The sequence below is a fragment of the Carassius auratus genome, unplaced genomic scaffold (genome assembly GCF_003368295.1).
Source record: "Carassius auratus strain Wakin unplaced genomic scaffold, ASM336829v1 scaf_tig00040135, whole genome shotgun sequence".
NCBI lineage: Eukaryota > Metazoa > Chordata > Actinopteri > Cypriniformes > Cyprinidae > Carassius > Carassius auratus.
The window spans coordinates 1-24947 of NW_020526566.1; the positions used below are offsets into that span (position 1 = coordinate 1).

General features: G+C 35.8%; 3 protein-coding genes and 1 pseudogene across 5 annotated transcripts; 2 read left to right on the forward strand and 2 right to left on the reverse strand.

Moving 5' to 3' along the window:
* The first annotated feature begins 414 nt into the window (after positions 1–414).
* LOC113084481 (cAMP-responsive element modulator-like) lies at positions 415–2168 on the forward strand (annotated as a pseudogene).
* Positions 2169–2628: 460 nt separating this feature from the next.
* On the forward strand, positions 2629–13651 carry LOC113084486 (copine-3-like). Of its 3 annotated transcripts, XM_026254851.1 has the most exons (17): positions 2629–2870; positions 4385–4525; positions 4610–4789; positions 4880–4954; positions 6178–6249; positions 6336–6416; positions 6505–6594; positions 7811–7909; positions 7998–8084; positions 8186–8245; positions 9314–9447; positions 9533–9587; positions 9670–9721; positions 9807–9940; positions 10021–10257; positions 11018–11138; positions 12457–13651. In XM_026254851.1, the coding sequence occupies exons 2-16, from the start codon at positions 4394–4396 to the stop codon at positions 11126–11128; spliced, it is 1599 nt and encodes a 532-aa protein (XP_026110636.1). In that variant the 5' UTR covers positions 2629–2870; positions 4385–4393; the 3' UTR covers positions 11129–11138; positions 12457–13651. The 3 variants fall into 3 exon arrangements, with proteins under 3 accessions (XP_026110636.1, XP_026110635.1, XP_026110637.1); XM_026254850.1 differs by lacking the exon at positions 11018–11138; XM_026254852.1 differs by lacking the exon at positions 12457–13651 and having other exon boundaries at positions 11018–11228.
* A 252-nt stretch (positions 13652–13903) lies between these two features.
* LOC113084482 (cyclic nucleotide-gated cation channel beta-3-like) lies at positions 13904–21227 on the reverse strand. The gene is made up of 16 exons (XM_026254845.1): positions 21223–21227; positions 20444–20604; positions 18838–19137; positions 18553–18761; positions 17858–17908; positions 17651–17737; positions 17067–17131; positions 16853–16975; positions 16472–16613; positions 16236–16395; positions 16014–16111; positions 15028–15111; positions 14803–14921; positions 14361–14513; positions 14102–14255; positions 13904–13995 (listed from the first exon to the last, which is right to left on the reverse strand). Exons 1-16 carry the CDS (start codon positions 21225–21227, stop codon positions 13969–13971), a joined length of 1938 nt encoding a protein of 645 aa, XP_026110630.1. The 3' UTR covers positions 13904–13968.
* Positions 21228–22568: 1341 nt separating this feature from the next.
* LOC113084483 (procyclic form-specific polypeptide B1-alpha-like) lies at positions 22569–24945 on the reverse strand. The gene is made up of 3 exons (XM_026254846.1): positions 24234–24945; positions 23027–23090; positions 22569–22654 (listed from the first exon to the last, which is right to left on the reverse strand). The coding sequence occupies exons 1-3, from the start codon at positions 24342–24344 to the stop codon at positions 22569–22571; spliced, it is 261 nt and encodes an 86-aa protein (XP_026110631.1). The 5' UTR covers positions 24345–24945.
* Between the last annotated feature and the right edge of the window lie 2 nt (positions 24946–24947).

Consider the following 24947-nt stretch of genomic DNA (forward strand, 5'->3'; position numbering starts at 1 on the left):
TTTTCTTTCTTTTTATCCTTACTTACTTAATATATTGGCACTATTTGACTATAACTCGCTAAACAGCCTTAACATTAACTGCAATATCACACTTCTCTTCACTGATTAAATATTGTAGGTTTGGGGATTACAAAAATGATGACCTGGGATCATTGTGAGAGAGTTTTGTGCTAGTTGGTTAAATAGTTTTATCCTTTTGTAAAGAAAAGTTACTGTACAATTTATTGAAAATTATAAATATTAAAATATTTTTGTGTTAACAAAATCTGAACTGCTGACCTGGTTGGGCGGGCAAAAAATCATTTTTATCTGTAATGGAAACACAAAATATGCAGCCAATGTTATGTAAAATTATGTCTTTGAAAATATTTGGAACTGTTCCTCTGTTAACTAATGTGTTGGTGTGTTTTGCAGCCACCACTGGAGGTATGTCTGGGTATCAGGTTTCCTCTCCTGCATCTGGTCTTTCCCAGGCCAATGGAGTGGCTCACCCGGCATCTCTGCCAAGCCCTCAGCAGCTGACTGAGGAAGCATCACGTAAGAGGGAACTCCGACTGATGAAAAACAGGTAATGTCCAGCTGCCCTTCCCCATCCCAGAATTACCACTGCATTCTGTAGCCTAAAAGCACAAAATCATTATAGCAGCTCATTGCAGTCCATCTTGGTTGTGTTGCTTGGTCTTTTCTTCAGTCTCTTTCAAGCACCTGAGGCCTTACATGTTCTTACGCTTCATCGATTCGCCTGCTTTTCAACTTCTGATCAGGTCAAAGGCTTGTAATTCTTTGCTTGTTAGCCCTATCACTGCATCGTGCTTGATGTTGTTCAGTGTGTGGAGCATGTGCTAAAAGCTTTCTCTTTGTTTCATGGTGATGCTTAGAATGGAAAAACCAAGCCTTGTGGAATCATTTGCGTTATACATGCAACTAAAAAACTCATTCACAACTCAAGTTTTTCCCGGTTTGGACTTGCTTTTACAAGCTTGCTACGAAGATGCACTGCAGTCTTCGACTTGCATGAAGTGAAACACAATGTAAGATTTACAGTATTCACGCTCACAGAGCTTCTCTGTTATTGCTTCCAGGGAAGCCGCCCGGGAATGTCGGCGGAAGAAGAAAGAATATGTCAAATGTCTCGAGAACCGAGTCGCCGTGGCTTGAAAAACAAAACAAGACATTGATTGAAGAAACTAAAGGCTCTTAAAGACATATACTGTCACAAAACTGAATAACAGCAGTCCTTTGCAAACCAAAACAAGAAAGACTATACCGTTTACAGAGCAAATGCGCTTTTCATGTAATGTCTAGCCTCCGCTCGTTATAATAATCGGATAAGGTGACAGCTGCATGGTTTTGTTGTCCTGTGTGCGAAGATGGTGGATGTGTGCATGTGTGTATGCTGGAGGCCCGAGCGCTCCAGAGCCAATGTGGTGTGTTGCCCGTGTTGCTTATGCTTTTTCAGGACGGCGGCCAAAGAGTACAGACGGAGGAAGAAGGACTATGTGCGGAGCTTAGAGATGCGCATCGCCATCATTGAAAACCAGAAGCAGAAATGACAGAAGAGCTGGACAGTCTAAGGCAAATGTGCACTGGAAAGTCCAATTCAATTTAGTGGCACACTAGACCACTGATATCTGTTTTGATTCTGTTTTACTGTAAAATATTGTTTGTGATGTGTGTGTTTTATATTCTTCTGCGGAAATTTTACTGTAGACCAGCACTGCCTATTCTCATAAGGCTTTTTTGAAGATTCATATTGACAATTGGATTATATCTTTCAAATATTTACTGTATCTACTTTAAGAGAAATATTTAATTTAATATCAAAGGACAGCGTATATGAGTAATTCACAAACACACCAGCTCCAAAACTGATATGAATATAGCTACTGTATATACTTACTGTAATAAATATAGGATAAACAGATTTGTGTTGTATAGATGAAGTGTTTTTGTGTTTATAGCATATTAGTCCATAGTTCAGTTCAAAAAATTTAACTAAATGCACCAAATATTATAACAAAAAATTCTTTTTTTAATAAATATATTCTTGAATCCTTGCTGGTATTTTTTTCAAGTAGTACAGTCCTTCAGCGTTTCCATTGAGACTATCAGCACAGTTTTATGTTTGTCTTCAGCTTTTGTTTAAATAAATTTATCTAGATCTCTAATGGGTGACGTTTTGTTGTTGATTTTTATGTGGAGAGATCTGTGTTTGGAAATGTTTTACAGTGCAGTTATTAATCACTTTAACTTCCTCTTCTTCTTTTTAGTACAGAATTACATTTAAAATGTTTTCTGTGTATTCCATGATCATTTTAAAGATATTCCATGATCATTTTAAAGACATTTGGACTAATATAATAATAACGTCTTAGCATTTTAGCACATGAAATAGTGTATTTGGATTTCTTACGATTACTCAAGAGGCAAAAAGCAAGCCCGGTTATTAAAACATAACACATGAAAAAAAATTATTCAGACTCACCCATATGTTCATTTAAGTATTGGAATTTAACAAATAATTTCGAAATTTCCAAGGCAACTTTTACAGATACATTTTTACAGCCAAAAACAAACGACCTTTGTATCTGTGTGTAGACTCCCACTAGCTGCAGAGCAGTTTCCTAATCGACTGCGCATGCGCAGTATACCATCAGAGAGGGGCGACGCAGCTGTCTGACACCCTCAAGAAAGGATCAAAACAGACGTGTTACATTAGATTTTAGGAACTCGGTTGTTATTTCTAACAATATTTAAAACAACAAGCTTCCCAACATCGAGGAGACTGAGGAGACTTAACGCCAGGAAAATAAACCAGACTAAACCGAAACTAGTAACACAGTTACGCAGTCAGGCACTAACGACTCAAGGTAAGATATTCATAACGTTACTTTTAACGGTATAAAATGGAGACCCTTAACTTACAGTGTTGCTGTAGCTGATTTTCATAGCTATATGAGTGTAACGTCAGACCAGATGATGACGTCATGGTAAATAAAGATGCGTTCTATGTTTCACAAATGGAAAAGAAAAAAGGTTTTTATAGCATGTAGGCTAGATTTATTAGTGAATACAATGTTGATATATGAGAGAAGCAGAACGTTTTCCTATACATGTACATATTTTCTTTTCTTTTTCTTCCCCCCCCCCCCCCATGTTTCTGCGTAGCCTTAATGCTAGTAATAACAATACCAGGGTAATACCATGTTTCTTTTGGATATGAACCAGTTAGTCTGGGGAGTTTATGTACATACACAAATATGATGATCATGTAGTGCTAAGTTTATATAAAACTTATTCTATTACCATTTGATACTACCCTACTTTCATCATGGATAAATATTTTAAATAAATGCCTTAACCGCCTATAAAACGTCTTAGAAATCTACAATCAGTGGTGAGATCTGACATGTAATGACAGCACTGATATTAAGTCAAGTTTTCCATTCAAGAGCCTCGATTGTTCCTCCCACAGAGAATGGCACAGTGACTCCTCACACACCTTCTCTCATGCTCAAGCTTTCTGTCTGGGTTACTGTAGCCTACAGCTCATTCTGCTCAAGCACACACACCATTCTGTACGAAAACACCTCTTAGCAGTCACACTACTATATAATTCACTCTTAAAGTAAGGTTATACAATAAAATATTATTTTATTGTGATTAAATGCAGAGTACAAGGTATAACTACTGGCTGACGAGAGACTCTAGTAATCTGTGTGAACAGTTATGTTGCAACTAGTTGCAAGTTGACTTAAGATTTGCGAAATAGTGTTGTTTCCAATTGCTCATTTAAATGAAATGGGCTTTGAAAAAACAAAACAAACGAGCAACATTACAGAGTACAAATGAATATAGTATAGACTGTACGGAGTACAAATGAGATATGACTTAAATCAGAGTCTGCTATGAATTTATTTGAGCAGAGCAAATGCAAGCCACTATTATTAGTTCATCATAAACGACTATTTAAAACAAAGCAACATCAGCGACAGTAAATAAATCCATTATTGATTCTAAACTAAACACATGTCATTCTTTAAATACAGAACCGGTCTGATTCAATCAGAATGTGTTCTGACAAGTTAGGCTAATTAAACAGATAAGTAGTGTGGGAAACTAAAACTAGCTCTGTCACAGTGTTTTCAACCGGTACATGTCTAGGTGCAATTTACTAACCCTAAGAAATTAAGTCAGTGATATATATCTATATTGCAGCTTGGCCTGATTAAATAGTGGTTACAGAGGCCACAACATGCAATGTTATCAAGCACAAAGGGAAATACTGAAACCACTGGAATGTTCCTATGATTATCTACCAGTTTGTGGCATAGAAAGTGCTGTTATTTTTCCAAAAGCTTTTACCAAGTTTCCATGTAAACAGATCAGTCCAATGGCTGCGTCGTGTGTGACCAAGGTGGAGCTGACAGTCTCCTGTGAAAACCTGCTGGACATGGATGTGTGCTCCAAATCTGACCCGCTGTGTGTCCTGCTCATGAACACATCGGGAGACCAGTGGTTTGAGGTCAGGTCACTTGTTGTGCACATAGTTCAGATATCTATGCGGATGCCTGGGCATGTTTGGGAATGGGAATGTTTTGTTTCCTAGGTCGATCGCACTGAGAGGGTTAAGAACTGCTTGAACCCCAAATTTGCCAAGAAGTTTGTTGTCGATTACTACTTCGAGGTTGTTCAGAAACTCAGATTCGGCGTTTACGATATTGACAATAAAACCGTTGACTTGAGCGATGACGACTTCCTGGGTGAGTTCGAGTGCTCGCTGGGACAGGTAAGACCACCAAAGATCCTAAACATCCATGTTTTGAAGCCATTTTTACTCCATGACATTGTCTGGTGTGTGTGTGTTTTTTCTACACAGATTGTTTCCAGTAGCAAGCTGACGAGACCTTTAGTGCTGAAGAACAAGAGACCTGCAGGAAAGGGAACAATTACGGTGAATGTTCATGATATTTCATCACATTTACTCTCTGTGTGGTTGCTAGACAATAATATTTTTCCATAAAGTTGTTGTGATAAAGAACACCAGCTTATTGTGGATAAAATTGATGGTGGACTTTTTAAAACATAATACAGATTTTCACCAAGGCTGCATTTTAGTCAACAATACAGTAAAATCAGTAATATTGTGAACTATTACTACAATTTAAAATAACTGCTTTATTTTAAAATGTAATTTGTTCCTGTGATGTAAAGTTGCATTTTTGTTTAGCATCATTACTCCATTCCTTAGTGTCACATTGTCAGGGTTCGGCAAAGGGAGGAACTCAAGTGCAGACAGTAATCAGGTTACACAGAGGGTTTATTTACACAAAGGGGAAAACAAAACCCACGAGGGGGAAAACACTGACTAAGGTAAAGACTAAATAACTAAACAGGACTCACATGTACGAACACTCACATGTACGAACACTCACATGTACGAACACTCACATGTACGAACACTCACATGTACGAACACTCACATGTACGAACACTCACATGTACGAACACTCACATGTACGAACACTCACATGTACGACATCACATGTACGAACACTCACATGTACGAACACTCACATGTACGAACACTCACATGTACGAACACTCACATGTACGAACACTCACAGTGTGGAACAATCTCAATTGAACACATATGAGGTACAATGAACCGACCAAAGACAGAGCACACTAGGAGATCTAAATAGGGGAACTAATTAAGACACGACAGGTGACACAGATACAGCAATCACGATAACACTAGGATAACAAGGGGGGCGGGGCAAGGGAACGAGACAACACAAGCACATGGCCCAAAGACAAGGCCATGTGCTTGTACACAAAACACGGGTCTGTCATGATCCTGCCTCAAGACTAGGGAAAAATCAAGGACACGAGGGCAGAATCATGACACACATGATATTTCAGAAATGATTCTAATATGCTGATTTGCTGATCAACACACATTTATTAATATTATTATCAATGTACAATGTTTTTGTTCTAGTTTATATTTTTGTTGAAACCACAATGCAGTTTCTTTCAGGATTCTTTGATGATTAGAAAAAAAAAAACTTTTCAAAAAACTGTCACGTTTAAAGAATTGAATATGTCTTTACTCAATAAAACAATTATACAGTATACAAAAAGGAAAAATTTCTATATTTATATTCACTTCAGATCAGTGCGGAGGAAATCAAGGACAACAGAGTAGTGGATTTTGAGATGCAGGCCAGAAAACTGGACAAAAAGGTAAGACATGAGATGTGAGTTTGTGAAGTTGCCTTACTTTTAAACTGTAAGATGCATTCAGTGTCTAAATTTGGGTTTCCCTGCAGGATTTCTTTGGAAAATCAGACCCCTACCTGGAATTTTACAGGCAGACGGAAACAGGCTGGCAGCTTGCTCACAGAACTGAGGTGCATCTTGTGTTGTGTGTTGGTTTAGATGCGGAGCATTAACTCGTTAATGTTTATTATGAATGTTAATGGTTATCTTTCATACCAGGTTGTGAAGAATAACTTGAACCCTTGCTGGAGGCCTTTTAAAATCCCTCTACAGTCTCTCTGTGCAGGAGACATGGAGAAACCAATCAAGGTAGAGTCTGTGGTTACTGGCTGTTAAAACATTAAAACATTAAAAAGCTCTCTGTTGCTAACACAAGTGTCATATGAAAGGCTGGCCAATCTTTAATAGTTCTGGCTTGACCGTAGAGACGCTGTAAAACTCTGGCTTTGCTTTGCTTTGTCAGTCAGAGGGTGTTTGGTGGCTTACAATCAGTGTTCTTGACTTTGTGATTTTTCTTGCAAAAGCATCTTAAAGGAAAAGTGACTGTCGGAAAAAGAGCAGGTATTTTTCATTTGCAAATGTGTGTGTGTCACTGAATAGCTGCTAGTTTGTCCTTCATAGATCTGTATAGAGCTATTCTGTCCAACTGTTGATTCCTGAATGAGGTCATTTCAACCCCTTTCACGTGTTGAAGTCTTCAGGGTTGTTCACAGGAAACAGTGGCATTCGAATCTGTGAATTTTAAAACCTCACCATTTCATTTGAAAGGTTAAAGAAACCCTAACCAAATAGTTTCAAAAAGTAATGAATGAAAGGTGAGTTCATAAGGCTGAAGTTGGGGGGACCTTCTCTCAAACCCTATTATTTTGGATAAAGCATTGTGAAAAAGAAAAAAAAAACGTACATGTACATAAGCAGTAAAAGCATGATGTAAACGTATAACAAAGATTATATAACATATACATTATGCAGTTAAAATAATTTTTAAATTGAATATAATTTATTGTAATCAAACAGTTTTTTTACTTATCAATTTTATTTTGTATTAAATATTTAAAGGTAACTGTTGAGTACAAATAAAAATATGATGATTTATGGCGATTTTTAAATGTTTAACTTTTTGAAAAATAAGATATATTTTTATTTTCTTCTGCATTCCACAAAACAGTTGTAAATACTGTTAAATATATATATATATATATTTTTTTTTTCAAATGACTGCTTTTCTCAGTGAAGGATTCAGAGAACACATGGCTGCTAAAATATTCTTTCACAACAGGTTTCGTCATATATCTAACCTTATGAAATGTGGAAAGTGGCAGGGCATCCAACATCTTTCATCTATTCATTCATTTAGAGACGTCCTGTGTGGTGTGCTGTTCTGCTGGTGTCTTACTCATTTTGAATGAAGAGACCAATAGACCTGTACTATGGTTCTTCATTCTTCACTTTTTGCATGACCTCTTTTGCCCTCTAGTCTCATTCCCTTCAGATCACTTCATGCTGTATTTTCAACCCTCTCTAGGTTGAATGTTACGATTATGACAACGATGGATCTCATGATTTGATAGGGATTTTTGAGACCAATATGAAGCGTCTGCAAGAGGCATCCCGCAGCGCTCCGGTGAGATGATCCTCAACGCAATTTTGATTTCATTACCTGATGGGTTTCTGAATGGTCCTGAACTAAGGAAGCTGATTTTCTCCTGCAGGCAGAGTTTGAGTGCATAAACAGTAAAAAGAAACAGAAGAAGAAAAATTATAAGAACTCGGGAGTCGTGAGTGTGAAGCTTTGTCAGGTACTGTGTCACATTAACACACTCGTCGGATTTTATTCTCAACGTTCAGTATTAAAACCCAATGCAAACTTTTCTAGACATGATTGTGTTTGCTGTCTCAGATTACCAGGGAATACACCTTTTTGGACTACATCATGGGAGGCTGCCAGATAAATTTCACTGTAAGTCATTAACTATTTTTTCACAAAAAAATATAGGGAGTCCTTTTACATTAAACTACTATAAGGTTACAGTTAACAACAGAGCCCAAATATTTGTAACTATAATAACCAACATTCAGTCTTTGCAAACGTAAATTGCACATAATGCCGTTTTTTAATTAACTTCTAAATGATACAATTGCTATTTGGTGTTGAAACATAATCATTTACACAGTGGCTGTCATAACTTGTTTCATAAAACACATGAAATATTTACCACATCACTAACAGGTAACAAGTCAAATATAATTAAGTATATAGTCTATTATATCTCAAAATGCTGACTTAATTTTTCTATTTTTTTTTGTTTATCATAATAATATTGCATGTATTATGTATCTATAAAATAAATAAATTCCTTCATGTTGGAGCAATATGTTCAATTAAATGTTAAAAAAAGATTCTACATTTAATATTATAAATAAAAAGAAATATTTTTATAAAAATAAATCATACTAAATAATAAATACAATAGAAGTTATCCTTGTTTTATTTATTTATTATCTTTTTATTTATTTGTTTAATTTAGTATAGATAAAAAGACACATATTTGTGTAGAATTATATTTGCAGATAAAACATAGTATGTTATATTATGTAAATTCCATGTTGTAGTAGTATTTTATCATATATATATTTCAAAAGCTAGATCAGTGCATTATTATAAAAACAATGTTAGCCAATAATAAATGCATTTTTATATTTTTATATAAATAATTTTTATATGATTATTTTGGATTATATTTGTTTATATTATGTCTCAATAAATTTAATTAATTTGCTGTATGTTGGAACAACATGTTATAATATATATTATAAAATAATATGAACGCATTATTTATAAAACAACAATAATAATACTAAATACATTTTTTCGATTTTAATGAAATATTTTTTTATTATTTCAGTTATGATAAATAAAAAGACAGACATACATAGAACTATACTGAATATACTATGTCTCTATGAATTATATTCCCTCATGCTGAAGGATGGTAACTCGTGTCATCCCATCACATCTTTCTTCCAGGTGGGCATAGACTTCACAGGGTCAAATGGTGACCCCAGGTCACCCGATTCTTTACATTACATCAGTCCTCAAGGTGTGAATGAATATCTCTCAGCCATCTGGTCAGTTGGGCTCGTGGTCCAGGACTATGACAGGTACAAGGACACCAGCAATATATTTATTCACCATACTTTCAAATGAAAAACCCATAGTTCTAATTCTTTCTTTTTTATCCTGTAGTGACAAAATGTTTCCTGCGTTTGGATTTGGCGCCCAGATTCCTCCTTCATGGCAGGTAAATGAAATGACATCTGCTGCTGTTGTTGTGAAAAACTCCTAGAAGCCTCAGTTTACTAAAGGTTTTTTTTTTTTTTCAGGTGTCTCATGAGTTCCCTCTCAACTTCAATCCCGCAAATCCGTTCTGTGCTGGTATGTCACAATATCAGACTTCAACCCTCTGGACTTGACAGGAAATGATGTGTATAAACAGCCGGTTGTATTTCTCTTCTTGTAGGTGTGGAGGGTGTGGTGGAGGCCTACAGGATGTGCCTTCCTCAGGTCAAACTTTACGGGCCTACGAACTTCGCTCCCATTATTAACCACATGGCTAGTTTCGCACAGCAGGCTTTACAGCAGAAGACAGCGTCGGTGAGATTCAACCCAAACCCAAATATTATATACACACTGACGCTTTATGTCTTTCTGACTCCGCCCTCTATCTGTTTCAGCAATACTTTGTCCTGCTGATCATCACGGACGGAGTGATCACAGACATGGACCAGACGCGTGGAGCTATAGTGGCCGCCTCCCGCTTGCCCATGTCAATCATCATTGTGGGCGTAGGCAAAGCTGACTTCACAGATATGGAGATTCTGGATGGAGATGATGGGCGACTGAGGTCTATCACGGGAGAACCGGCCGTACGTGACATTGTGCAGTTTGTGCCCTTCAGAAAGTTCATGAACGTGAGTGAAAAACCAGTTTGAGGAGTTTAGTAGACTAGCAACTTAGGCTTGCTCTTGCTTTGGCTTTTCCCTTTTGGGGACTCTTGCAGCTCTAGGTGCTTTCTAAGATCTGATCTTGGTTTATGATTGGCGTATAGATTCGGTTTCGGTGTTAACTGTGTTCAGTATGCATCTGTTCGTAAAAGGGTGTACGTTTACCGTATTTTCCGGACTATAAATCGCACTTTTAGTTCATAGTTTGGCTGGTCCTGCGACTTATAATCAGGTGCGACTTATTTATCAAAATTAATTTGACATGAACCAGGAGAAATGAACCAAGAGAAAACGTTACCGTCTACAGCCGCTAGAGGGCGCTCTATGCTGCTCAGTTCTCCTGTAGTCTACACTGAAGATATAGAGCTCCCTCTCGTGGCTGTAGACGGTAATGTTTTCTCTTGGTGCTTGGTTCTAAATAAATGCAACTTATAGTCCGCTGCGACTTATATACGTGTTTTTCCTCGTCATGACGTATTTTTGGACTGATGCGACTTATACTCAGGTGCGACTTATAGTCCGAAAAATACGGTATGTGGCCTTAATGAACATGCAAAACCTTTTTCTTTTTTGTTCCCAAGCCTTTTCATAATTGTTTATGCCAGTAGACACTGAGCAAAGCCGAACACAACACAAATTTATATTTCTAATGTTTTAGTCCCATATATCTACCACATGTTATGGCTTGGAGCATCTCACCTGTGCCTTTGTGTTCATTTCATTTCAGGCTCCCAGGGAAATGCTTGCCCAATGTGTACTGGCAGAATTACCACAACAAGTCACGTCCTACTTCAGATATATAAACCTGTCGCCTCCACACGAGCCAAAACAATCATAGGCATGGACATGTAGGGCTCTCTTCTTTATCTGCACCTGTCCCCCTGTCATGCGCCTGTCTGAATTATTTATTACACATTAACGCTTGTCACAGCAGTCATATTCTTTATTGAAAGCAGCCATTGCTAATGCAGGATTAGTAGTCACTGATGCTGTATTTGCCATTAACTGAGGGAAGGGAAGATGTTGAATGATGATCAAACTCAAAACAGGAGGTTTTCCTGAAGCTTGATGATTTTATGCTGCATTCATGTCATATCTGAATTACAAAACTGGAGTCGTTGGACTCTGAAAGTTTTCGTTTCTGTAGCAACTTTCATAATTGGAAAAACAAATCCATGTCTGTTTAGTCAGTGGATAACTAGATTTTATTTATACAGTATTAAACCATGTTTTGGTTTAATGGTTTATATAGTGTTATACTTGGAGTTATTGATTAGAATGAATCCCATGAAAACCGTTCATTTAAAAAATGAAGCTAAAATAAAAAAAATAAAAATAAAAAACACAGAATTTGTAATGGCAACTAATTAAAATTAGTGCTAGTTACTAAAACTGAAATAAAAATAAATTCAATTTAAGCAAAAAGAAAAAAGAAATATGAGTGCATAAAGAAATACTCAAACTAAAACTAAAAGAATAAATGCTAATTCAAAATGTTAATATAATAAATACAGTATGATATAAATATAATACTACCGTATATAAATAATAAAAATGCTACTGTGCCAAACCATAAATTCGTCTAAAAATGTTCATAACATTATATTATATTACATTATATTGCATATATTACATTGTATTGCATTCTATTGTTTTTCATCGTCTTGTCAAAATTTACAGCAGGGCATAAAGATGATAAGTGTGCATAACAGAAATACTAAAACGCTAAATATGAATAAATATGATATAAATATAATACTACTTTAAGAATAAAATTGCTACTGTCACAAACCATATCAGCCTAAAACATATTTTTGCTGAAACATTTTATCATTATTATACATTATTTTATAATTATATGAATTATTCAATGTAAATGCTAGAAATTATTTTATCTATTTAATTCTAAAATTATATTATCTAAAATTATTGGTAATATAAATGCTAAAAGTGTCATTTGATCAAGTGCTCAAGTCCAAATAGTCATAAAATTGTTTAATATTGGCTAATCGCTAGCTGATATGAAATGACATGATGGCAGAGTATGGTTTATGTTGTCTGCACTTGTAACTAACACTATGATGTTATTTAACCCCTCTCACCATTTGTGACCATGTGCTGCTCAAAGTCAGACATACGATGACTGATGTTTCTCTCTCTCTGTAGTCTCCTAAAGAGGAGCTCTCCAAGTGTGTTCTAGCTGAGGTTCCTGGTCAGGTCGTCAACTTCTTTAAAATGATGAAGCTCCCGCCTCCGACACCAAACACTCCAGTGGAAGCTCAAACCGGGCCGACACAGAACTGAAAGACACATACAACTCCACAGCTGGACATCATCGACCTGCCCATCTAACTTAAGGCCTTCTTAAAGAGACATACAGTACCACTTGATACATTTGTGTTGGTTTCAATTTCAGTTATTCGTTTGTTTACTTTTTAAAAATCATTTAATATGTCTTCACGTGTTTTGTTCTGCAAAATGATCTTGCAGTCGTCTGTTATAGAGAGCGTTTGGATTTAAGTATCCTACTCTAAATGATCAGTTATTGAAAAATAAAAATCGGGTATGGAGTTTAAGTTTAACGTCAACCTTGTTAGTGTTGCAGGTGAGATGACCGAATACAGCAATGGTATGAAGGCATTTATTTTTTTTATCTCCAGTGTCATTCCCACTAACTTACAAAATTGTTTACAGTCTGCATTATCTCAATAATATTTTTGTGTCATTATCATTCTTATATTCGTATATTTGTATATGATTTTTTAACCATTGCCTGAAAAAGCCATTTCTTCATAAACTCTGTCTAGTGCACAATATCATATTGATCACATTAATGTGCCTGATCTTTTGCAGTTTCTATACAGAAAGTCGTGCATGTATATTTGATTTATATCTATGGATAGCATGTGGCAGCTTTTTACCTGCCATGTTTTAATTTTAGCAGAAAGCACTTACAGCTAAAGCCACTGAGGAATGGTGCTCAGATCTCAATCTATAAAGATGCAAGCCATTGATACTGACGTCTGGATGAGTCAGTCCTGTTATGTGCCTGAATGCACTATGCATTAATACAATAATAGTACCGGTAATATGCTCAGGTAATCGTTTTTTGAATCAGTATTAACCATTTAAGATGCAAATGATGTTTAGTTTGCTTTACATTTGATCTGTAACAACACATCGTGCTCAATTAGTGCTGAGAGGAGTATAATTAAATCATCTTAAATGTAATTTAAATAAAACTGTTTTTGTTTCATCAGATACGGTATCATAATGTAATGTGTCAGCTCAGCAGTTGCTGATATGCCTGTAGCATGCCTTGTTTCACATACAGTAAATAAAACACCAAAAAGTGGATTGTGATTTTTTTTGTGTGTGCAATTTTATTAAGGTACAATAAATAAAGATGACAATGAAACTAGATTATTAAATATTTTATTTTTATTTCATGAAAAACTTGCAAATTGCACAGTCCAGGAAACCAATCGACTGTGACACTGCCTATCTATCTATCTATCTATCTATCTATCTATCTATCTATCTATCTATCTATCTATCTATCTATCTATCTATCTATCTATCTATCTATCTATCTATCATAGATGGATGTACTGTAATTAATAAATGTGTGGATGGATTAATGGATGTTTTAGGAGGTTGGGATGGATGGATGGATTTTCAACTCTTTTTTTCTGCAGCTTGAGCCTGCAGGAAAGAGAAGTGTTACCGTTATTTCAGATCGCTCAACTATTTATATGCAAACGTTTAATCTGTATTAATGATCAGATCATTTTCAGATCATCACACACACCCTGAGTTTCTCCAGTAATCCTCCTTTCCCAAAGCCTCCAAAAGCACGTAACATTTTCGGAGTGGGTGGTTTTTGTCCGAACATTGCCAATCCCTTCTTCTTTTCTCCTTCATCTTTGACGGGAGCAGCTTTGCCTTTGGCCTTCATCAGTTTCCTGCGCAGAGAACGAATCGTCCTTTATTGTAGCTCCTGCATTTATCTATTAAATCTGTTCTTGGAGAAACGGTGCATGTTGTAGGACCGTGACCCTCTGACTCACCGTCCCTTCCTGGCCAGCACTTTCTGAGACTCGGGGTAATGGACCAGGATGTCATTGAGATCTTTCTTATCCAGTACGAAAAGGTTGGCGAATCCGTGAGCAGCAACATTTGCTGTTCTCCTGTTGCCTCCATCTTTTGCAGACTGTAAAAGACTGAAAATAAAGTTTTTTGTTTTAGGAACTATCTTATTTATTATTGCACTAAATTTCAATCAGTATTTTATTTTTTTATACAGCAATGATGCATTCATTTGATGTGATGTTGCAGTAAAGACATCTATAAATTTATCTAATTAAATTATTCAATTTTATAAAATTACTGTTTTTAATGTATTTTGGACCAAATAAATAGCCTCAGTTAGATTTTACTTTTAGAAACATAAAATTTTTTTTAGACCACACATTTTTGACAAGTATCCTATATAGATCATCTTTCAGGTACCTGATCTCTCCGAACACACAGCCTGCTTTCAGAGTCACAAACACAATCTTATTGTCCGGTCCACCGATGACCTGCACCTCTCCGGCTTTAATAATATACATTTCTCTCCCAATGTCACCCTGCATGAAGCGACGGAAGACATTTGCTCATGATAATTGTCTGAATCACTTTGTGAAATCAATGTAATATCAGATCTACATGTTTGATTATATTTGATGTTCTCACCTTCTTACACACAAAGTCTCCTGGCAAGTACACAATGGATTTCAGGCGCAGTAACATGTCCACAAGCATCTGGCTGTCACAGCCCTAGAAAAATACGTTTGAAATAGCAAAAACTTGAAATGAAATCAATCCCTCACTTGTTTTCCCTTTTTTTCCCCACACTTTTTATCATTCTAACACGGATTTACTTCATTGAAGTGCACAAGAATAGATTAAATAGATGCCACCAGTAGGAGGCAGTGGAGTTTCCCCCCGCTGTTTTTAGAGTGTTGCTAAAATGCGTTTTAGCCTTTAGCACTTCTGGTTCCATTGTCCTGAAGTGTTTTTTCTTTTCTTTTAATGAATAATTTTCTGTTTTGTTTTGTTTTAGTGCTGGACATGTTATTTAGGCTCCAAAACACATCCAAGTTGCATTAATTTGTGAATATTATCATTATAAAAATGTGTAAGAATCATAAACTTTTGGTCGCCAAGCTTATTTTCTGTAATAATCCAGAATCCAGTGATGCAACGTAATAATCTAAAGCCTAATGTAAAAAATCCTGTTGGGTTGAATCTTCAAAACAATAAAAGATTGAAAAAGCTTAAAATAAAAAGGTTTTACCCATTTGTCAATATGAGTTTTTAAACATTTAGAATATAACAAAATTTAGTATGATCACGTTTTCATTTATATTTTAAGTACAGTTCAGAATATTAAGTTATGTTGAATGACAATAGAACATTATATTCTGAGTATGGGTCACCATACTTGGCTGAATGTCACTTCACTTTTTATATAACCAATATTTTAGCATTTTATTTTCACAAAAACTTAAGACTGTTTACTTGATTTAATATGCTTTTTATGCATATTAATGTAAAGTTAATTTAAAGCGGACACCAAAATTGGATGTTTCGTATTTGACCCACATGCAACACTCCATAAATGTCAATATTAGCAAATTTTTTACTTTATATAGTTCACTGACATTATTAAGTTTTACCTTGAAGAGGTCAATCTTCTGGAAGGTGGCGAGGTTGATGTCCACAGCGATGGCTGTTCTCATCACCAGAGGCATCTTTTCTAATAACTCCGATTCATCTGTGGAAAAACAGGTTTTTTTTTTTTTGCATTTTGCATCTGTTTAGATTTATTGTAACTGTATAAACGATCATCCCAAAACTAGCTGTTTTAATCAAGCACTTTTATTAAGAATAACTCTTACCCAGCATGCCCTGGGAGTCCCAGGTGTAGTTGTACCAGGTGCGTACTCTGTTCTGCACCAGCTTTGGGATGGTGTAGGTGTTCATATACGCCACACAGGCGTCCATAGATGCGCGGAAGTAGGTCTGTCCCGCCGTAGCTGCTCCGATGACATCTCTCATCTGGGTTTAAACAGATTTTGATCAGTGCTGTGAAGTTATTATTCTGGGTCATGTGTTATAGTATTATTTAACTTACCTGTCCAATCAAGCTAGAGAAGACGAAGACTCCTGTGAAGAAGTTGACCAGCTGGAAGATGATCTCAAAGAGCGTATGGGGCTCGGGGAGACCTCCGATAGTGATCAGCGTCCGAGTCGCAAAATAATAACAGCGGAGATACCTTGACAAAAAAAAAAGGACAATATTTTCAGTATAATATTTATTTATATATTAATATTTTATTTTGAATGTATTTAAATGTATTGATTTTTAAAGGGCATAAAAAAATTTAATAATAATTTAATAATTAAGTATAACACTGTAATTCAATTTTAAATAAAGTAAATTTTAATTTATTAATAGCTACTTTTTACGAAATATGTGAAATAATTGAAAAAAAATAATTATTATAATTCATACGCATTTCCTTTTCCATCATATGTCCATTTTGTGCTGCCAAGCCCTTCGTATTCTGATGCTACATAGTAAAGGCAGGAGTTTAAATGGAGACAGAAGAGCAGATATCCTGTAGTGCGGCCAACTCTGAAAACCCCCCCCAAAAAAACAGCATTACTATTATTATTATTGGTCAAACATAAAGAATAGTAGATTAGCATATAGAAATCACACATGCCTCCAGATATACGCCTTAGCCATGACGCTTTCCAGACGATCACTGAACTCAAAAAATGATTGATACTAAAAAGAAAGAAGGAATATGTACATTAAATAGAGCTCATTACACAGTACACTAAATAGTAATGTACAAAACTGTAGTGGAGAACTACTGTTATTTTGAACTAAAACTATTAAATCATTTCCATTAATTGAAATGAAGCTAAAATAAGTTCAAACAAATATTAGATTAAGAAAATTAATTAGAAATGTTGTCTTAATTGTCAACGAACTGAAATAAGTTACGTTTTAAAATTAATAAAACTAAAACTGAAATGAAAAATTGTTTTTTTTAAAGGGGTCCTCCATCCCACAATGAAAAGTTAAACAACAAAGTTTAATAACATGGGGTAAGATATTAATGACAAAATTTTCATTTTGGGGTTGAGTATCCCTTTAAATGAAAGCTATTATTAAAGCTAAAAATGAAATGAAAACTGAATATCAGTTGAATTAAAAGAATTTCAGATATGCATAATAATGAAATAAATAAAGAAATAATCTGAATGAAAGAAAACAGATTTGGCTGGGTGAGTAACTGACCCGCATAAACCGGTTCATCCTAAAGATCGACGTAAACCCAAAGTGGAAACACAGCAAATCAAATGGTATGATGCTTATCAGGTCTGTCTGTTGAGAGAAAATATCATCAAATAAAATAAATATAATATGCATATTTTTAAATATACGTTTAATTTTATTATTATTATTATTTTTATTAATCGTAGCCTATATATAATTTTTACTCACCTGAAATCTGGCAGATTCCCTGTACCTCCGTTTTGCCATTATTCTGTCTTTCTGAGGAAACAAATGTGCAGGTTTTTGAGTGGACGTCCTAAGCCCCTTTCACACTGCCATTCCGGCAAATACAGGGGTAAAGTGTTCCTGCAATTGTTCCCTGGTCGCTAGATTTTGCACTTTCACACTGCCAGTGATAACCTGGTATATGTGCGTGCTTTCACACACAACCCTTGAAGATCCCGTAACGACACGTGACATCAGCGCGTGACGTGTAATGTACGAGTCGAAAACGCTAGGCACGTTATACTTTCACTGAAGCAAGCAAACGATCTCTGCGTCAGCGCGGAAAGTGAGGAACTAAACTGATCTCTGCTTCATTACAGTTTGCACATGTGTTTTCGTCGCGAACGTTGATCTTCCCTCAAAACAGCCGGTAAAAGAGTTGCACGATAACGCACGTCATCACTTCGATACGGAATTAGATCTGGCTTTTGTTCACACAGCGCTCGTCCCGGGTCGAACCCCGCAATGTTACTAGGTCCCTTGACCTGGGTTCAATTCGGTAATCAATTCCGGGATGTGGTTGCTTTCACACGGAAGACGAACCGGCAATGTTCCGGAAATATTGTGGGTCCGACGTGCAGTGTGAAAGGGGCTCTATTGACACAGCTCCAAAAGTGTCTATACCAAGATCCACTTACTATGATGTCTCCTGCTTTCACAAACTGCAAGCGCGGCTGAAACATGGTGATATCTACGATGTTCACAAGGTCTGCCAGGATGTCAAAAAAGATCCAGAAGGGGATGGTCCCAGGCGTGTGGTACGGGAAACACAAACGTGCTGTGGCCAGCCAAACGTTGTAGTTAAAAGCGATTGTCACGACACTCAGCCATTTAATATACCGCCGATCTAGAAGGAAGAACAAACATGTGTAAGTCAGTGTTTTGTACTTCAAGAGGCATCTTCAGTTCTCATAGTGTCATACCTGTGAAAGGGTCAATGGTTGTCCCCAAATATGCGTCCATCATGTCTTCGAAAGGTTTGAGAAGTGTGTCTATGCACGTGCATTTGATTTTTGGGCAGATTGCTTCAGCCGCCTCCTTATCGGCCTTCTCCTTCTCGGCTTTAAGCTTTTCCTCTTTCTCTTTCTTTTCTTTCTCCTCTTTTTCTTTCTTCGCCGCTGCTTTCTTAGCATCCTCCTCTTTTTTCTTCTGCTCGGCCTCTTCTCGTTTTATTCTCTCTGCTTCCTGCTTTCTGATCCAGTCTTCCTTTCGGTAAACCGGTGCTGGATATCAACAAGTAGACTAAAGTTTAGAAGAGTACAAACCTCTAACCTGGAAAATCCAAGTGGGAGCTAGTTTTTCATGTTTTTTTGCTGGATAAAATTGGTCATTTATAAGCATTACATAGTCCAGGTTGGTGTAGATGGTTGATAAGATTAAAGGGTTAGTTCACCCAAAAATGAAAATTATGTCTTTAATGACTCACCCTCATGTCGTTCCAAACCCGTAAGACCTCCTTTTATCTTCAGAAAACAGTTTAAGATATTTTAGGTTTAGTCCGAGAGCTCTCAGTCCCTCCACTGAAGCTGTGTGTATGGTATACTGTCCATGTCCAGAAAGGTAAGAAAAACATCATCAAAGTATTCCATGTGACATCAGAGGGTCAGTCAGAATTTGTTGAAGCATCGAAAGTACATTTTGGTCCAAAAATAGCAAAAACTACGACTTTATTCAAAATTGTCTTCTCTTCAGGGTCTGTTGTGAGCGCGTTCACAACACTGTAGTTCACGAATGAATCATTCGATTTAACCGGATCTTCTTGAACCAGTTCACCAAATCGAACGGAATCGTTTGAAACGATTCATGTCTCCAATAAGCATTAATCCACAAATGACTTAAGCTGTTAACTTTTTTTAACGTGGCTGACACTCCCTCTGAGTTCAAACAAACCAATATTCCGGAGTAATTCATTTGGTTCAAGAAGAACTGGTTAAATAAAATGATTTGTTCGCGAACCGGACATCACTACACTGCAGTGTTGTGAACTCGCTCACAACAGACACGGAAGAGAACACAATGCTGAATAAAGTCGTAGTTGCTATTTTTGGACCAAAATGTATTTTCGATGCTTCAACAAATTCTAAATCACCCTCTGATGTCACATGAACTACTTTGATGATGTTTTTCTTACCTTTCTGGACATGGACAGTATACCGTACACACACTTTCAATGGAGGGACTGAGAGCTCTCGGACTAAATCTAAAATATCTTAAACTGTGTTCTGAAGATAAAAGGAGGTCTTACGTGTTTGGAACGACATGAGGGTGAGTCATTAAAGACATAATTTTCATTTTTGGGTGAACTAACCCTTTAACTATCAGCTGTTTTTGATCTGGCAGACAGCAACAAACCAGCAATATTTTCCAAAGGCCACTTTAAGCTAGAATAACCTGGTTCTTCCACCAGGGTAAATAAGTCAAACTGTAAGAAAAAAAATCCTTGAGGAACAAAAAAATTAGAAACACCTCCTAGATTACATTACTGATGTATTGTCTTGTAACAGCAGGATTCAGAGAGACTTTACTCACTGATTGGTGGGCTGTGCTCTGGGGACGAGGAGTAGGGGTCTATGACTTTCTCCTTAAAAAGCTCGGTCCTCTCCCGTAGTTTTTTCACGATGTCTCGCAGCTGGTCGTCACAGAATCTGTTGATGACGAAGGGTGGAGTTGGTGTTGGTGGTGCATCCTCACTATGTGAAAAAGACACATAGGAAAAAGAGGGCTTAATTATGTAAAAATCACTAGTAGTAGTAACAGTACTAAGTTGTAGTAGTAATTTAGACTACGGAGAGTCCTGAGATGTTCTGTTTCCCTTTCTAAACCTGAGGCAGAAATGAAAGAATCAAGAACAACCACGCGTATAGCAGTTGTATAATTTGTGTGTTATAAGTTAATTTGTTATGTGGTGTATTGTTAAGGGATAATATACATCCAAACGGCTGTTATCGAAAAATAATATCGCAGAACAAAGCGGAGAGGTCTTGTATCATCCGGAAGGGGGTTATTCTGCTATAACAACCAGCTGGTTGTACATTATCTTGCTTATTACATGGCTAAATAATTAGACGAGAAATATTGATTTGAGTTGAAATATTTGAATGAATTTGAATGATGTGACTGACCAATCATTATCAAGTATTCCACAGAGCTGTGTAATAATACGAATTATGAACTATGGACTGGTTTAGTTATGTGAACATAGAGAATATTTAGCTTAAGCTCTTTCACCACTACTGCAAACAACACATCTCATGGCCAAGACTTGATCTGATTTCAGAGGAAGTTCAGCAGACGGTGTAAAACTGTACCTCATCTATTTATAATCATTGTAATCAATGCAATTCTGCCTTTGTGCCAAATCCTGGCTGCACAACTGTTGAGTTAAGATTAGGACTGCCCCAAAACACTAACATGTGTTCCTCTTTTCCATCTGGTGTTGTCTTGTTTACTGTTCATCAGCTAAAATGGGCCCATGTAGTGAATTTAGAACTCAATTTAGTCTGACAGCAGATGTTAGTATCATTGCATTCAGCACATTTAAGAATTGTGACTGGAAAATGATGACTGCCTAGCATGGTTTGCTGAAATCAATATAGAGAGACACAAAGAAACTCCTGTTCACACGTGAGGACGTTCTCGTGACCTTCTTAAATCACAAATACTGCAGATCCCCTAATCTACTTTCAGCTTCTTTTGGAGTTACACGCTAAACATCGAGTGGAAGATGACAGCAAAGATCTGCTCCAACAATGACATGAATGGACAAAGTCATTTAAACTTTCTGCTGCCAAGAACCTGCAAATATGATGATCCTTTGACAAAGTACCCATTCCTAAAATATAAAAAAGCAGATTTGCATTTATAGTGTGTATTAAAAAAATATTAAAGGTGATGTTTAAAGACGAAAATATGCAATATATAACATTTACCAGATTGCATATTTTCTAAATATAAAACTATATATATGTGTGTGTGTATGTATGTATGTACTGTGTATTAAATACACACACACATACAGTATATATTTTGAAAATATTAACATGTATAAACATTTCTATATTTCTTTTATATTATATTTAAATATATTTAATACATAAACATAATATATTTTTTCTTAAATATATAGATGCATGTGTTTGTGTGTGTGTGTATGTATATTTACATAATAAATATACATGGTATACACATATTATGTTAATAAAAATGTTTATTATGGATATGATTAATCACGATTAATCATTTGACAACACTAATGATTTCTTTATAAATAAATCTATTATTTATTATATTCATAGTATTATAAGCAATATGTATGTATTTATTTACCTAAATAATACTTGTTAAATACTACTTAATATACTAGTTGTGGTGTTATAAAATACAACAATATCAATTTATTTATGTATGTATGTATTTTCTGTATGTATGTATTTTGTATAGGATATTTAATAATAATATATTTAATGAATCATATTATTAATACTCAGAATAATTCAACATTTAATCTTTTTTTTTTTTTTTACTTCTCTTTTCTTCTCTAAACCTTTTCTTCCAGCTCTTGTGGCCCCTTTGTGACTTCAGGTCCCCAGTTTGAAAAACTTTCAGTATAGAACACACTATATATAATGAGAATATTTACTGTAAGTCTAAACTCTTACCCCTCTGCGGCTGCTGCTCCGGGATCAGCTGGATCCGCTGGTTTGGCTTCTGGTTTAGGGGGCTCTGGAGCAGGAGCTGGTTCTTAAGAAGCACGGGTCAGAATTAGAGGTTTTGTGATAATGATTTGCTCATTTCTGGATTAGCACATAATTAAAAACAAACTGTGCACAGAAAAAAATATCTTAATTACTACAATTATGTTTAATGTTTTAATAAGTGAGGCTTCAGCTTCTCCTGACATGCTGCTAATTAATAAAGTACTTTAACAAGGGGTCCATTATACTTCAAATGCCCTACCTAAAATACCCTTCAAATGAGAATGTCTCCAGGATTCCAGATGAAAACATCAACCGTACTTTCTAAAACTGTCCCTCTTAAAAAAATGTACACAAAGAATTGTAGTTTCCCTTAATGGAACATCATCTCGTGAAGTGAAGATGGATGAAGACTCACCGGGCTTTTCCTCCCTTTTCTCTTCTTTTTTTTCTTCATCTTTCTTTGCATCTGCATTTTCCTCCTGTTAACACAGAAATTTCTTTTCACAACACATTTCCAGTTTATAGCAGTGATGTTTGAACGAATTAGAGGTGTGTCATTATCTGTTTTACACTCAGTGAAAGGCTGCATCAGCTGACAATAAGATGTGTACATGCAAATTGTTTTACAGTATTTGTGAGCATCAGGGTTATCATCTTTAACTAAAACCATAAAAGATTTACTTGAAAACGTTTACTCGTTACTTGAAATAAGACAAAAACAAAAAAAAATTATTTCAACTAGTTTTAACAGCAGCAGTTTTAATTTGTGTCTTCTTTAAGTTGAAGAGCTAAAATAACAAAAACTAAGAAATAAAAAAGGACTAAAAATGGCAAAAATAACAAAATTACTAAAACTTAAACATTTAAGTGAAACCATAAAATATATATAAAAATACTAGTATATCAACAATACTAAAATAACACTGATGGGCATTACTAAAGACATCAGTAGCCTGATGCTGACATACAGTAATGGTTTTATATATATTAACAATATTTAGGGCATAAACTTCTGTAAATATAATTTGATTACTCAAGTACCATTATATACAGTTTTATATTAGTTATATTTATTTAATTATCAATAGATATTATAGGGTGTTAGACGATGGGTATTATGTAATAAATTATAACTGACCCATTTTATTTACTTATTACTTATGTTCTAATTATTATGCATTTAGATGCTAATTGACATTTAATTTGATTATTGGTCCATTTCATGCATGCCCTTTTATTAAACTGTTAAATGTTTAAAGTATATTTCAGACTAAATTAAAAAGAAGTACCAGAGACAATTTCTTTTTTATAGTGTCACAGTCTCTAAGAAATGATTTGCTCTTTTAACATGTATAAATGTCTATGGATCCTTCCATTCCCACATAAATGTCTAAAACATTATTAGTAAGTATAAGCTATTATAAGCTGTTTAAATTCACATAGTTTATTCAGATAGCTTATCCTTTGAGCTGCCTTTCCAGTAAAGCAGGATACATTTATTTGGTAAAATTGCTATCTATTTTTTTTTTTTAAAGAAACATATCTCTCGGAAACTGAAGTAAATTGTATGTTATGGGATGAATCTGGTGCTGTGTTGTGCTAAATCAAGGTGCTCGTCGTACCTTTGTCGGAGGAGCAGGTGCAGGTGAAGGCACTGGTGTTGGAGATCCAGGGATCTGAGCGACTGCCACCTCAGTTTTGGGCCGAAAAAGCGTTTTCAAAGTGCTGAACATGGCTGCACGGGTTCGAGCAGGCACGCGATCCCATCCAGATTTATCCCTCCACTCTCTTTATCCACCTGTCGCTGATGTGTGAACTCTGACCTGCTTCAATTAATTCTCAGAGCTCTATTAATTCCCTCTTAGGAACGGCCCTTTTCCCCACAGTTTGACTGACCTATCACTGGCCTTCTCACTTGCAGTCAACCAATCACAATCATTCTATTCAAATGGCATTATAGGGTGAGCTTTAAAGGGCCATTTCTATTTGTAAAGTCAAATTTGCGCTGCTTTTTACAGATATGAGAGATATTCATGCACGACTGGCTCACATTTGATTACTCAAAGTGTGCCAGACAGCACTTTAATAGTGCATTCGTGGGCTATTCTGGAGCAGCTAGATATTCCTGCACTGTTTGTGCTGTGGGTCCACATTTAGAAAGACTACTTTGTTAATTAAAACTCTCAGCGTCCCTGCCAGACTAAAGCGATTAACTGTGAGATCCCACGGCAGATTGACTCAACTACAGTCCTTAGCTAACTGAGAGCAGAAGCCTGTGTAAACTCTCAAGTATAAATAAACCTCAGCAGTTTCAGAAATGACGTTCACTGTATTTT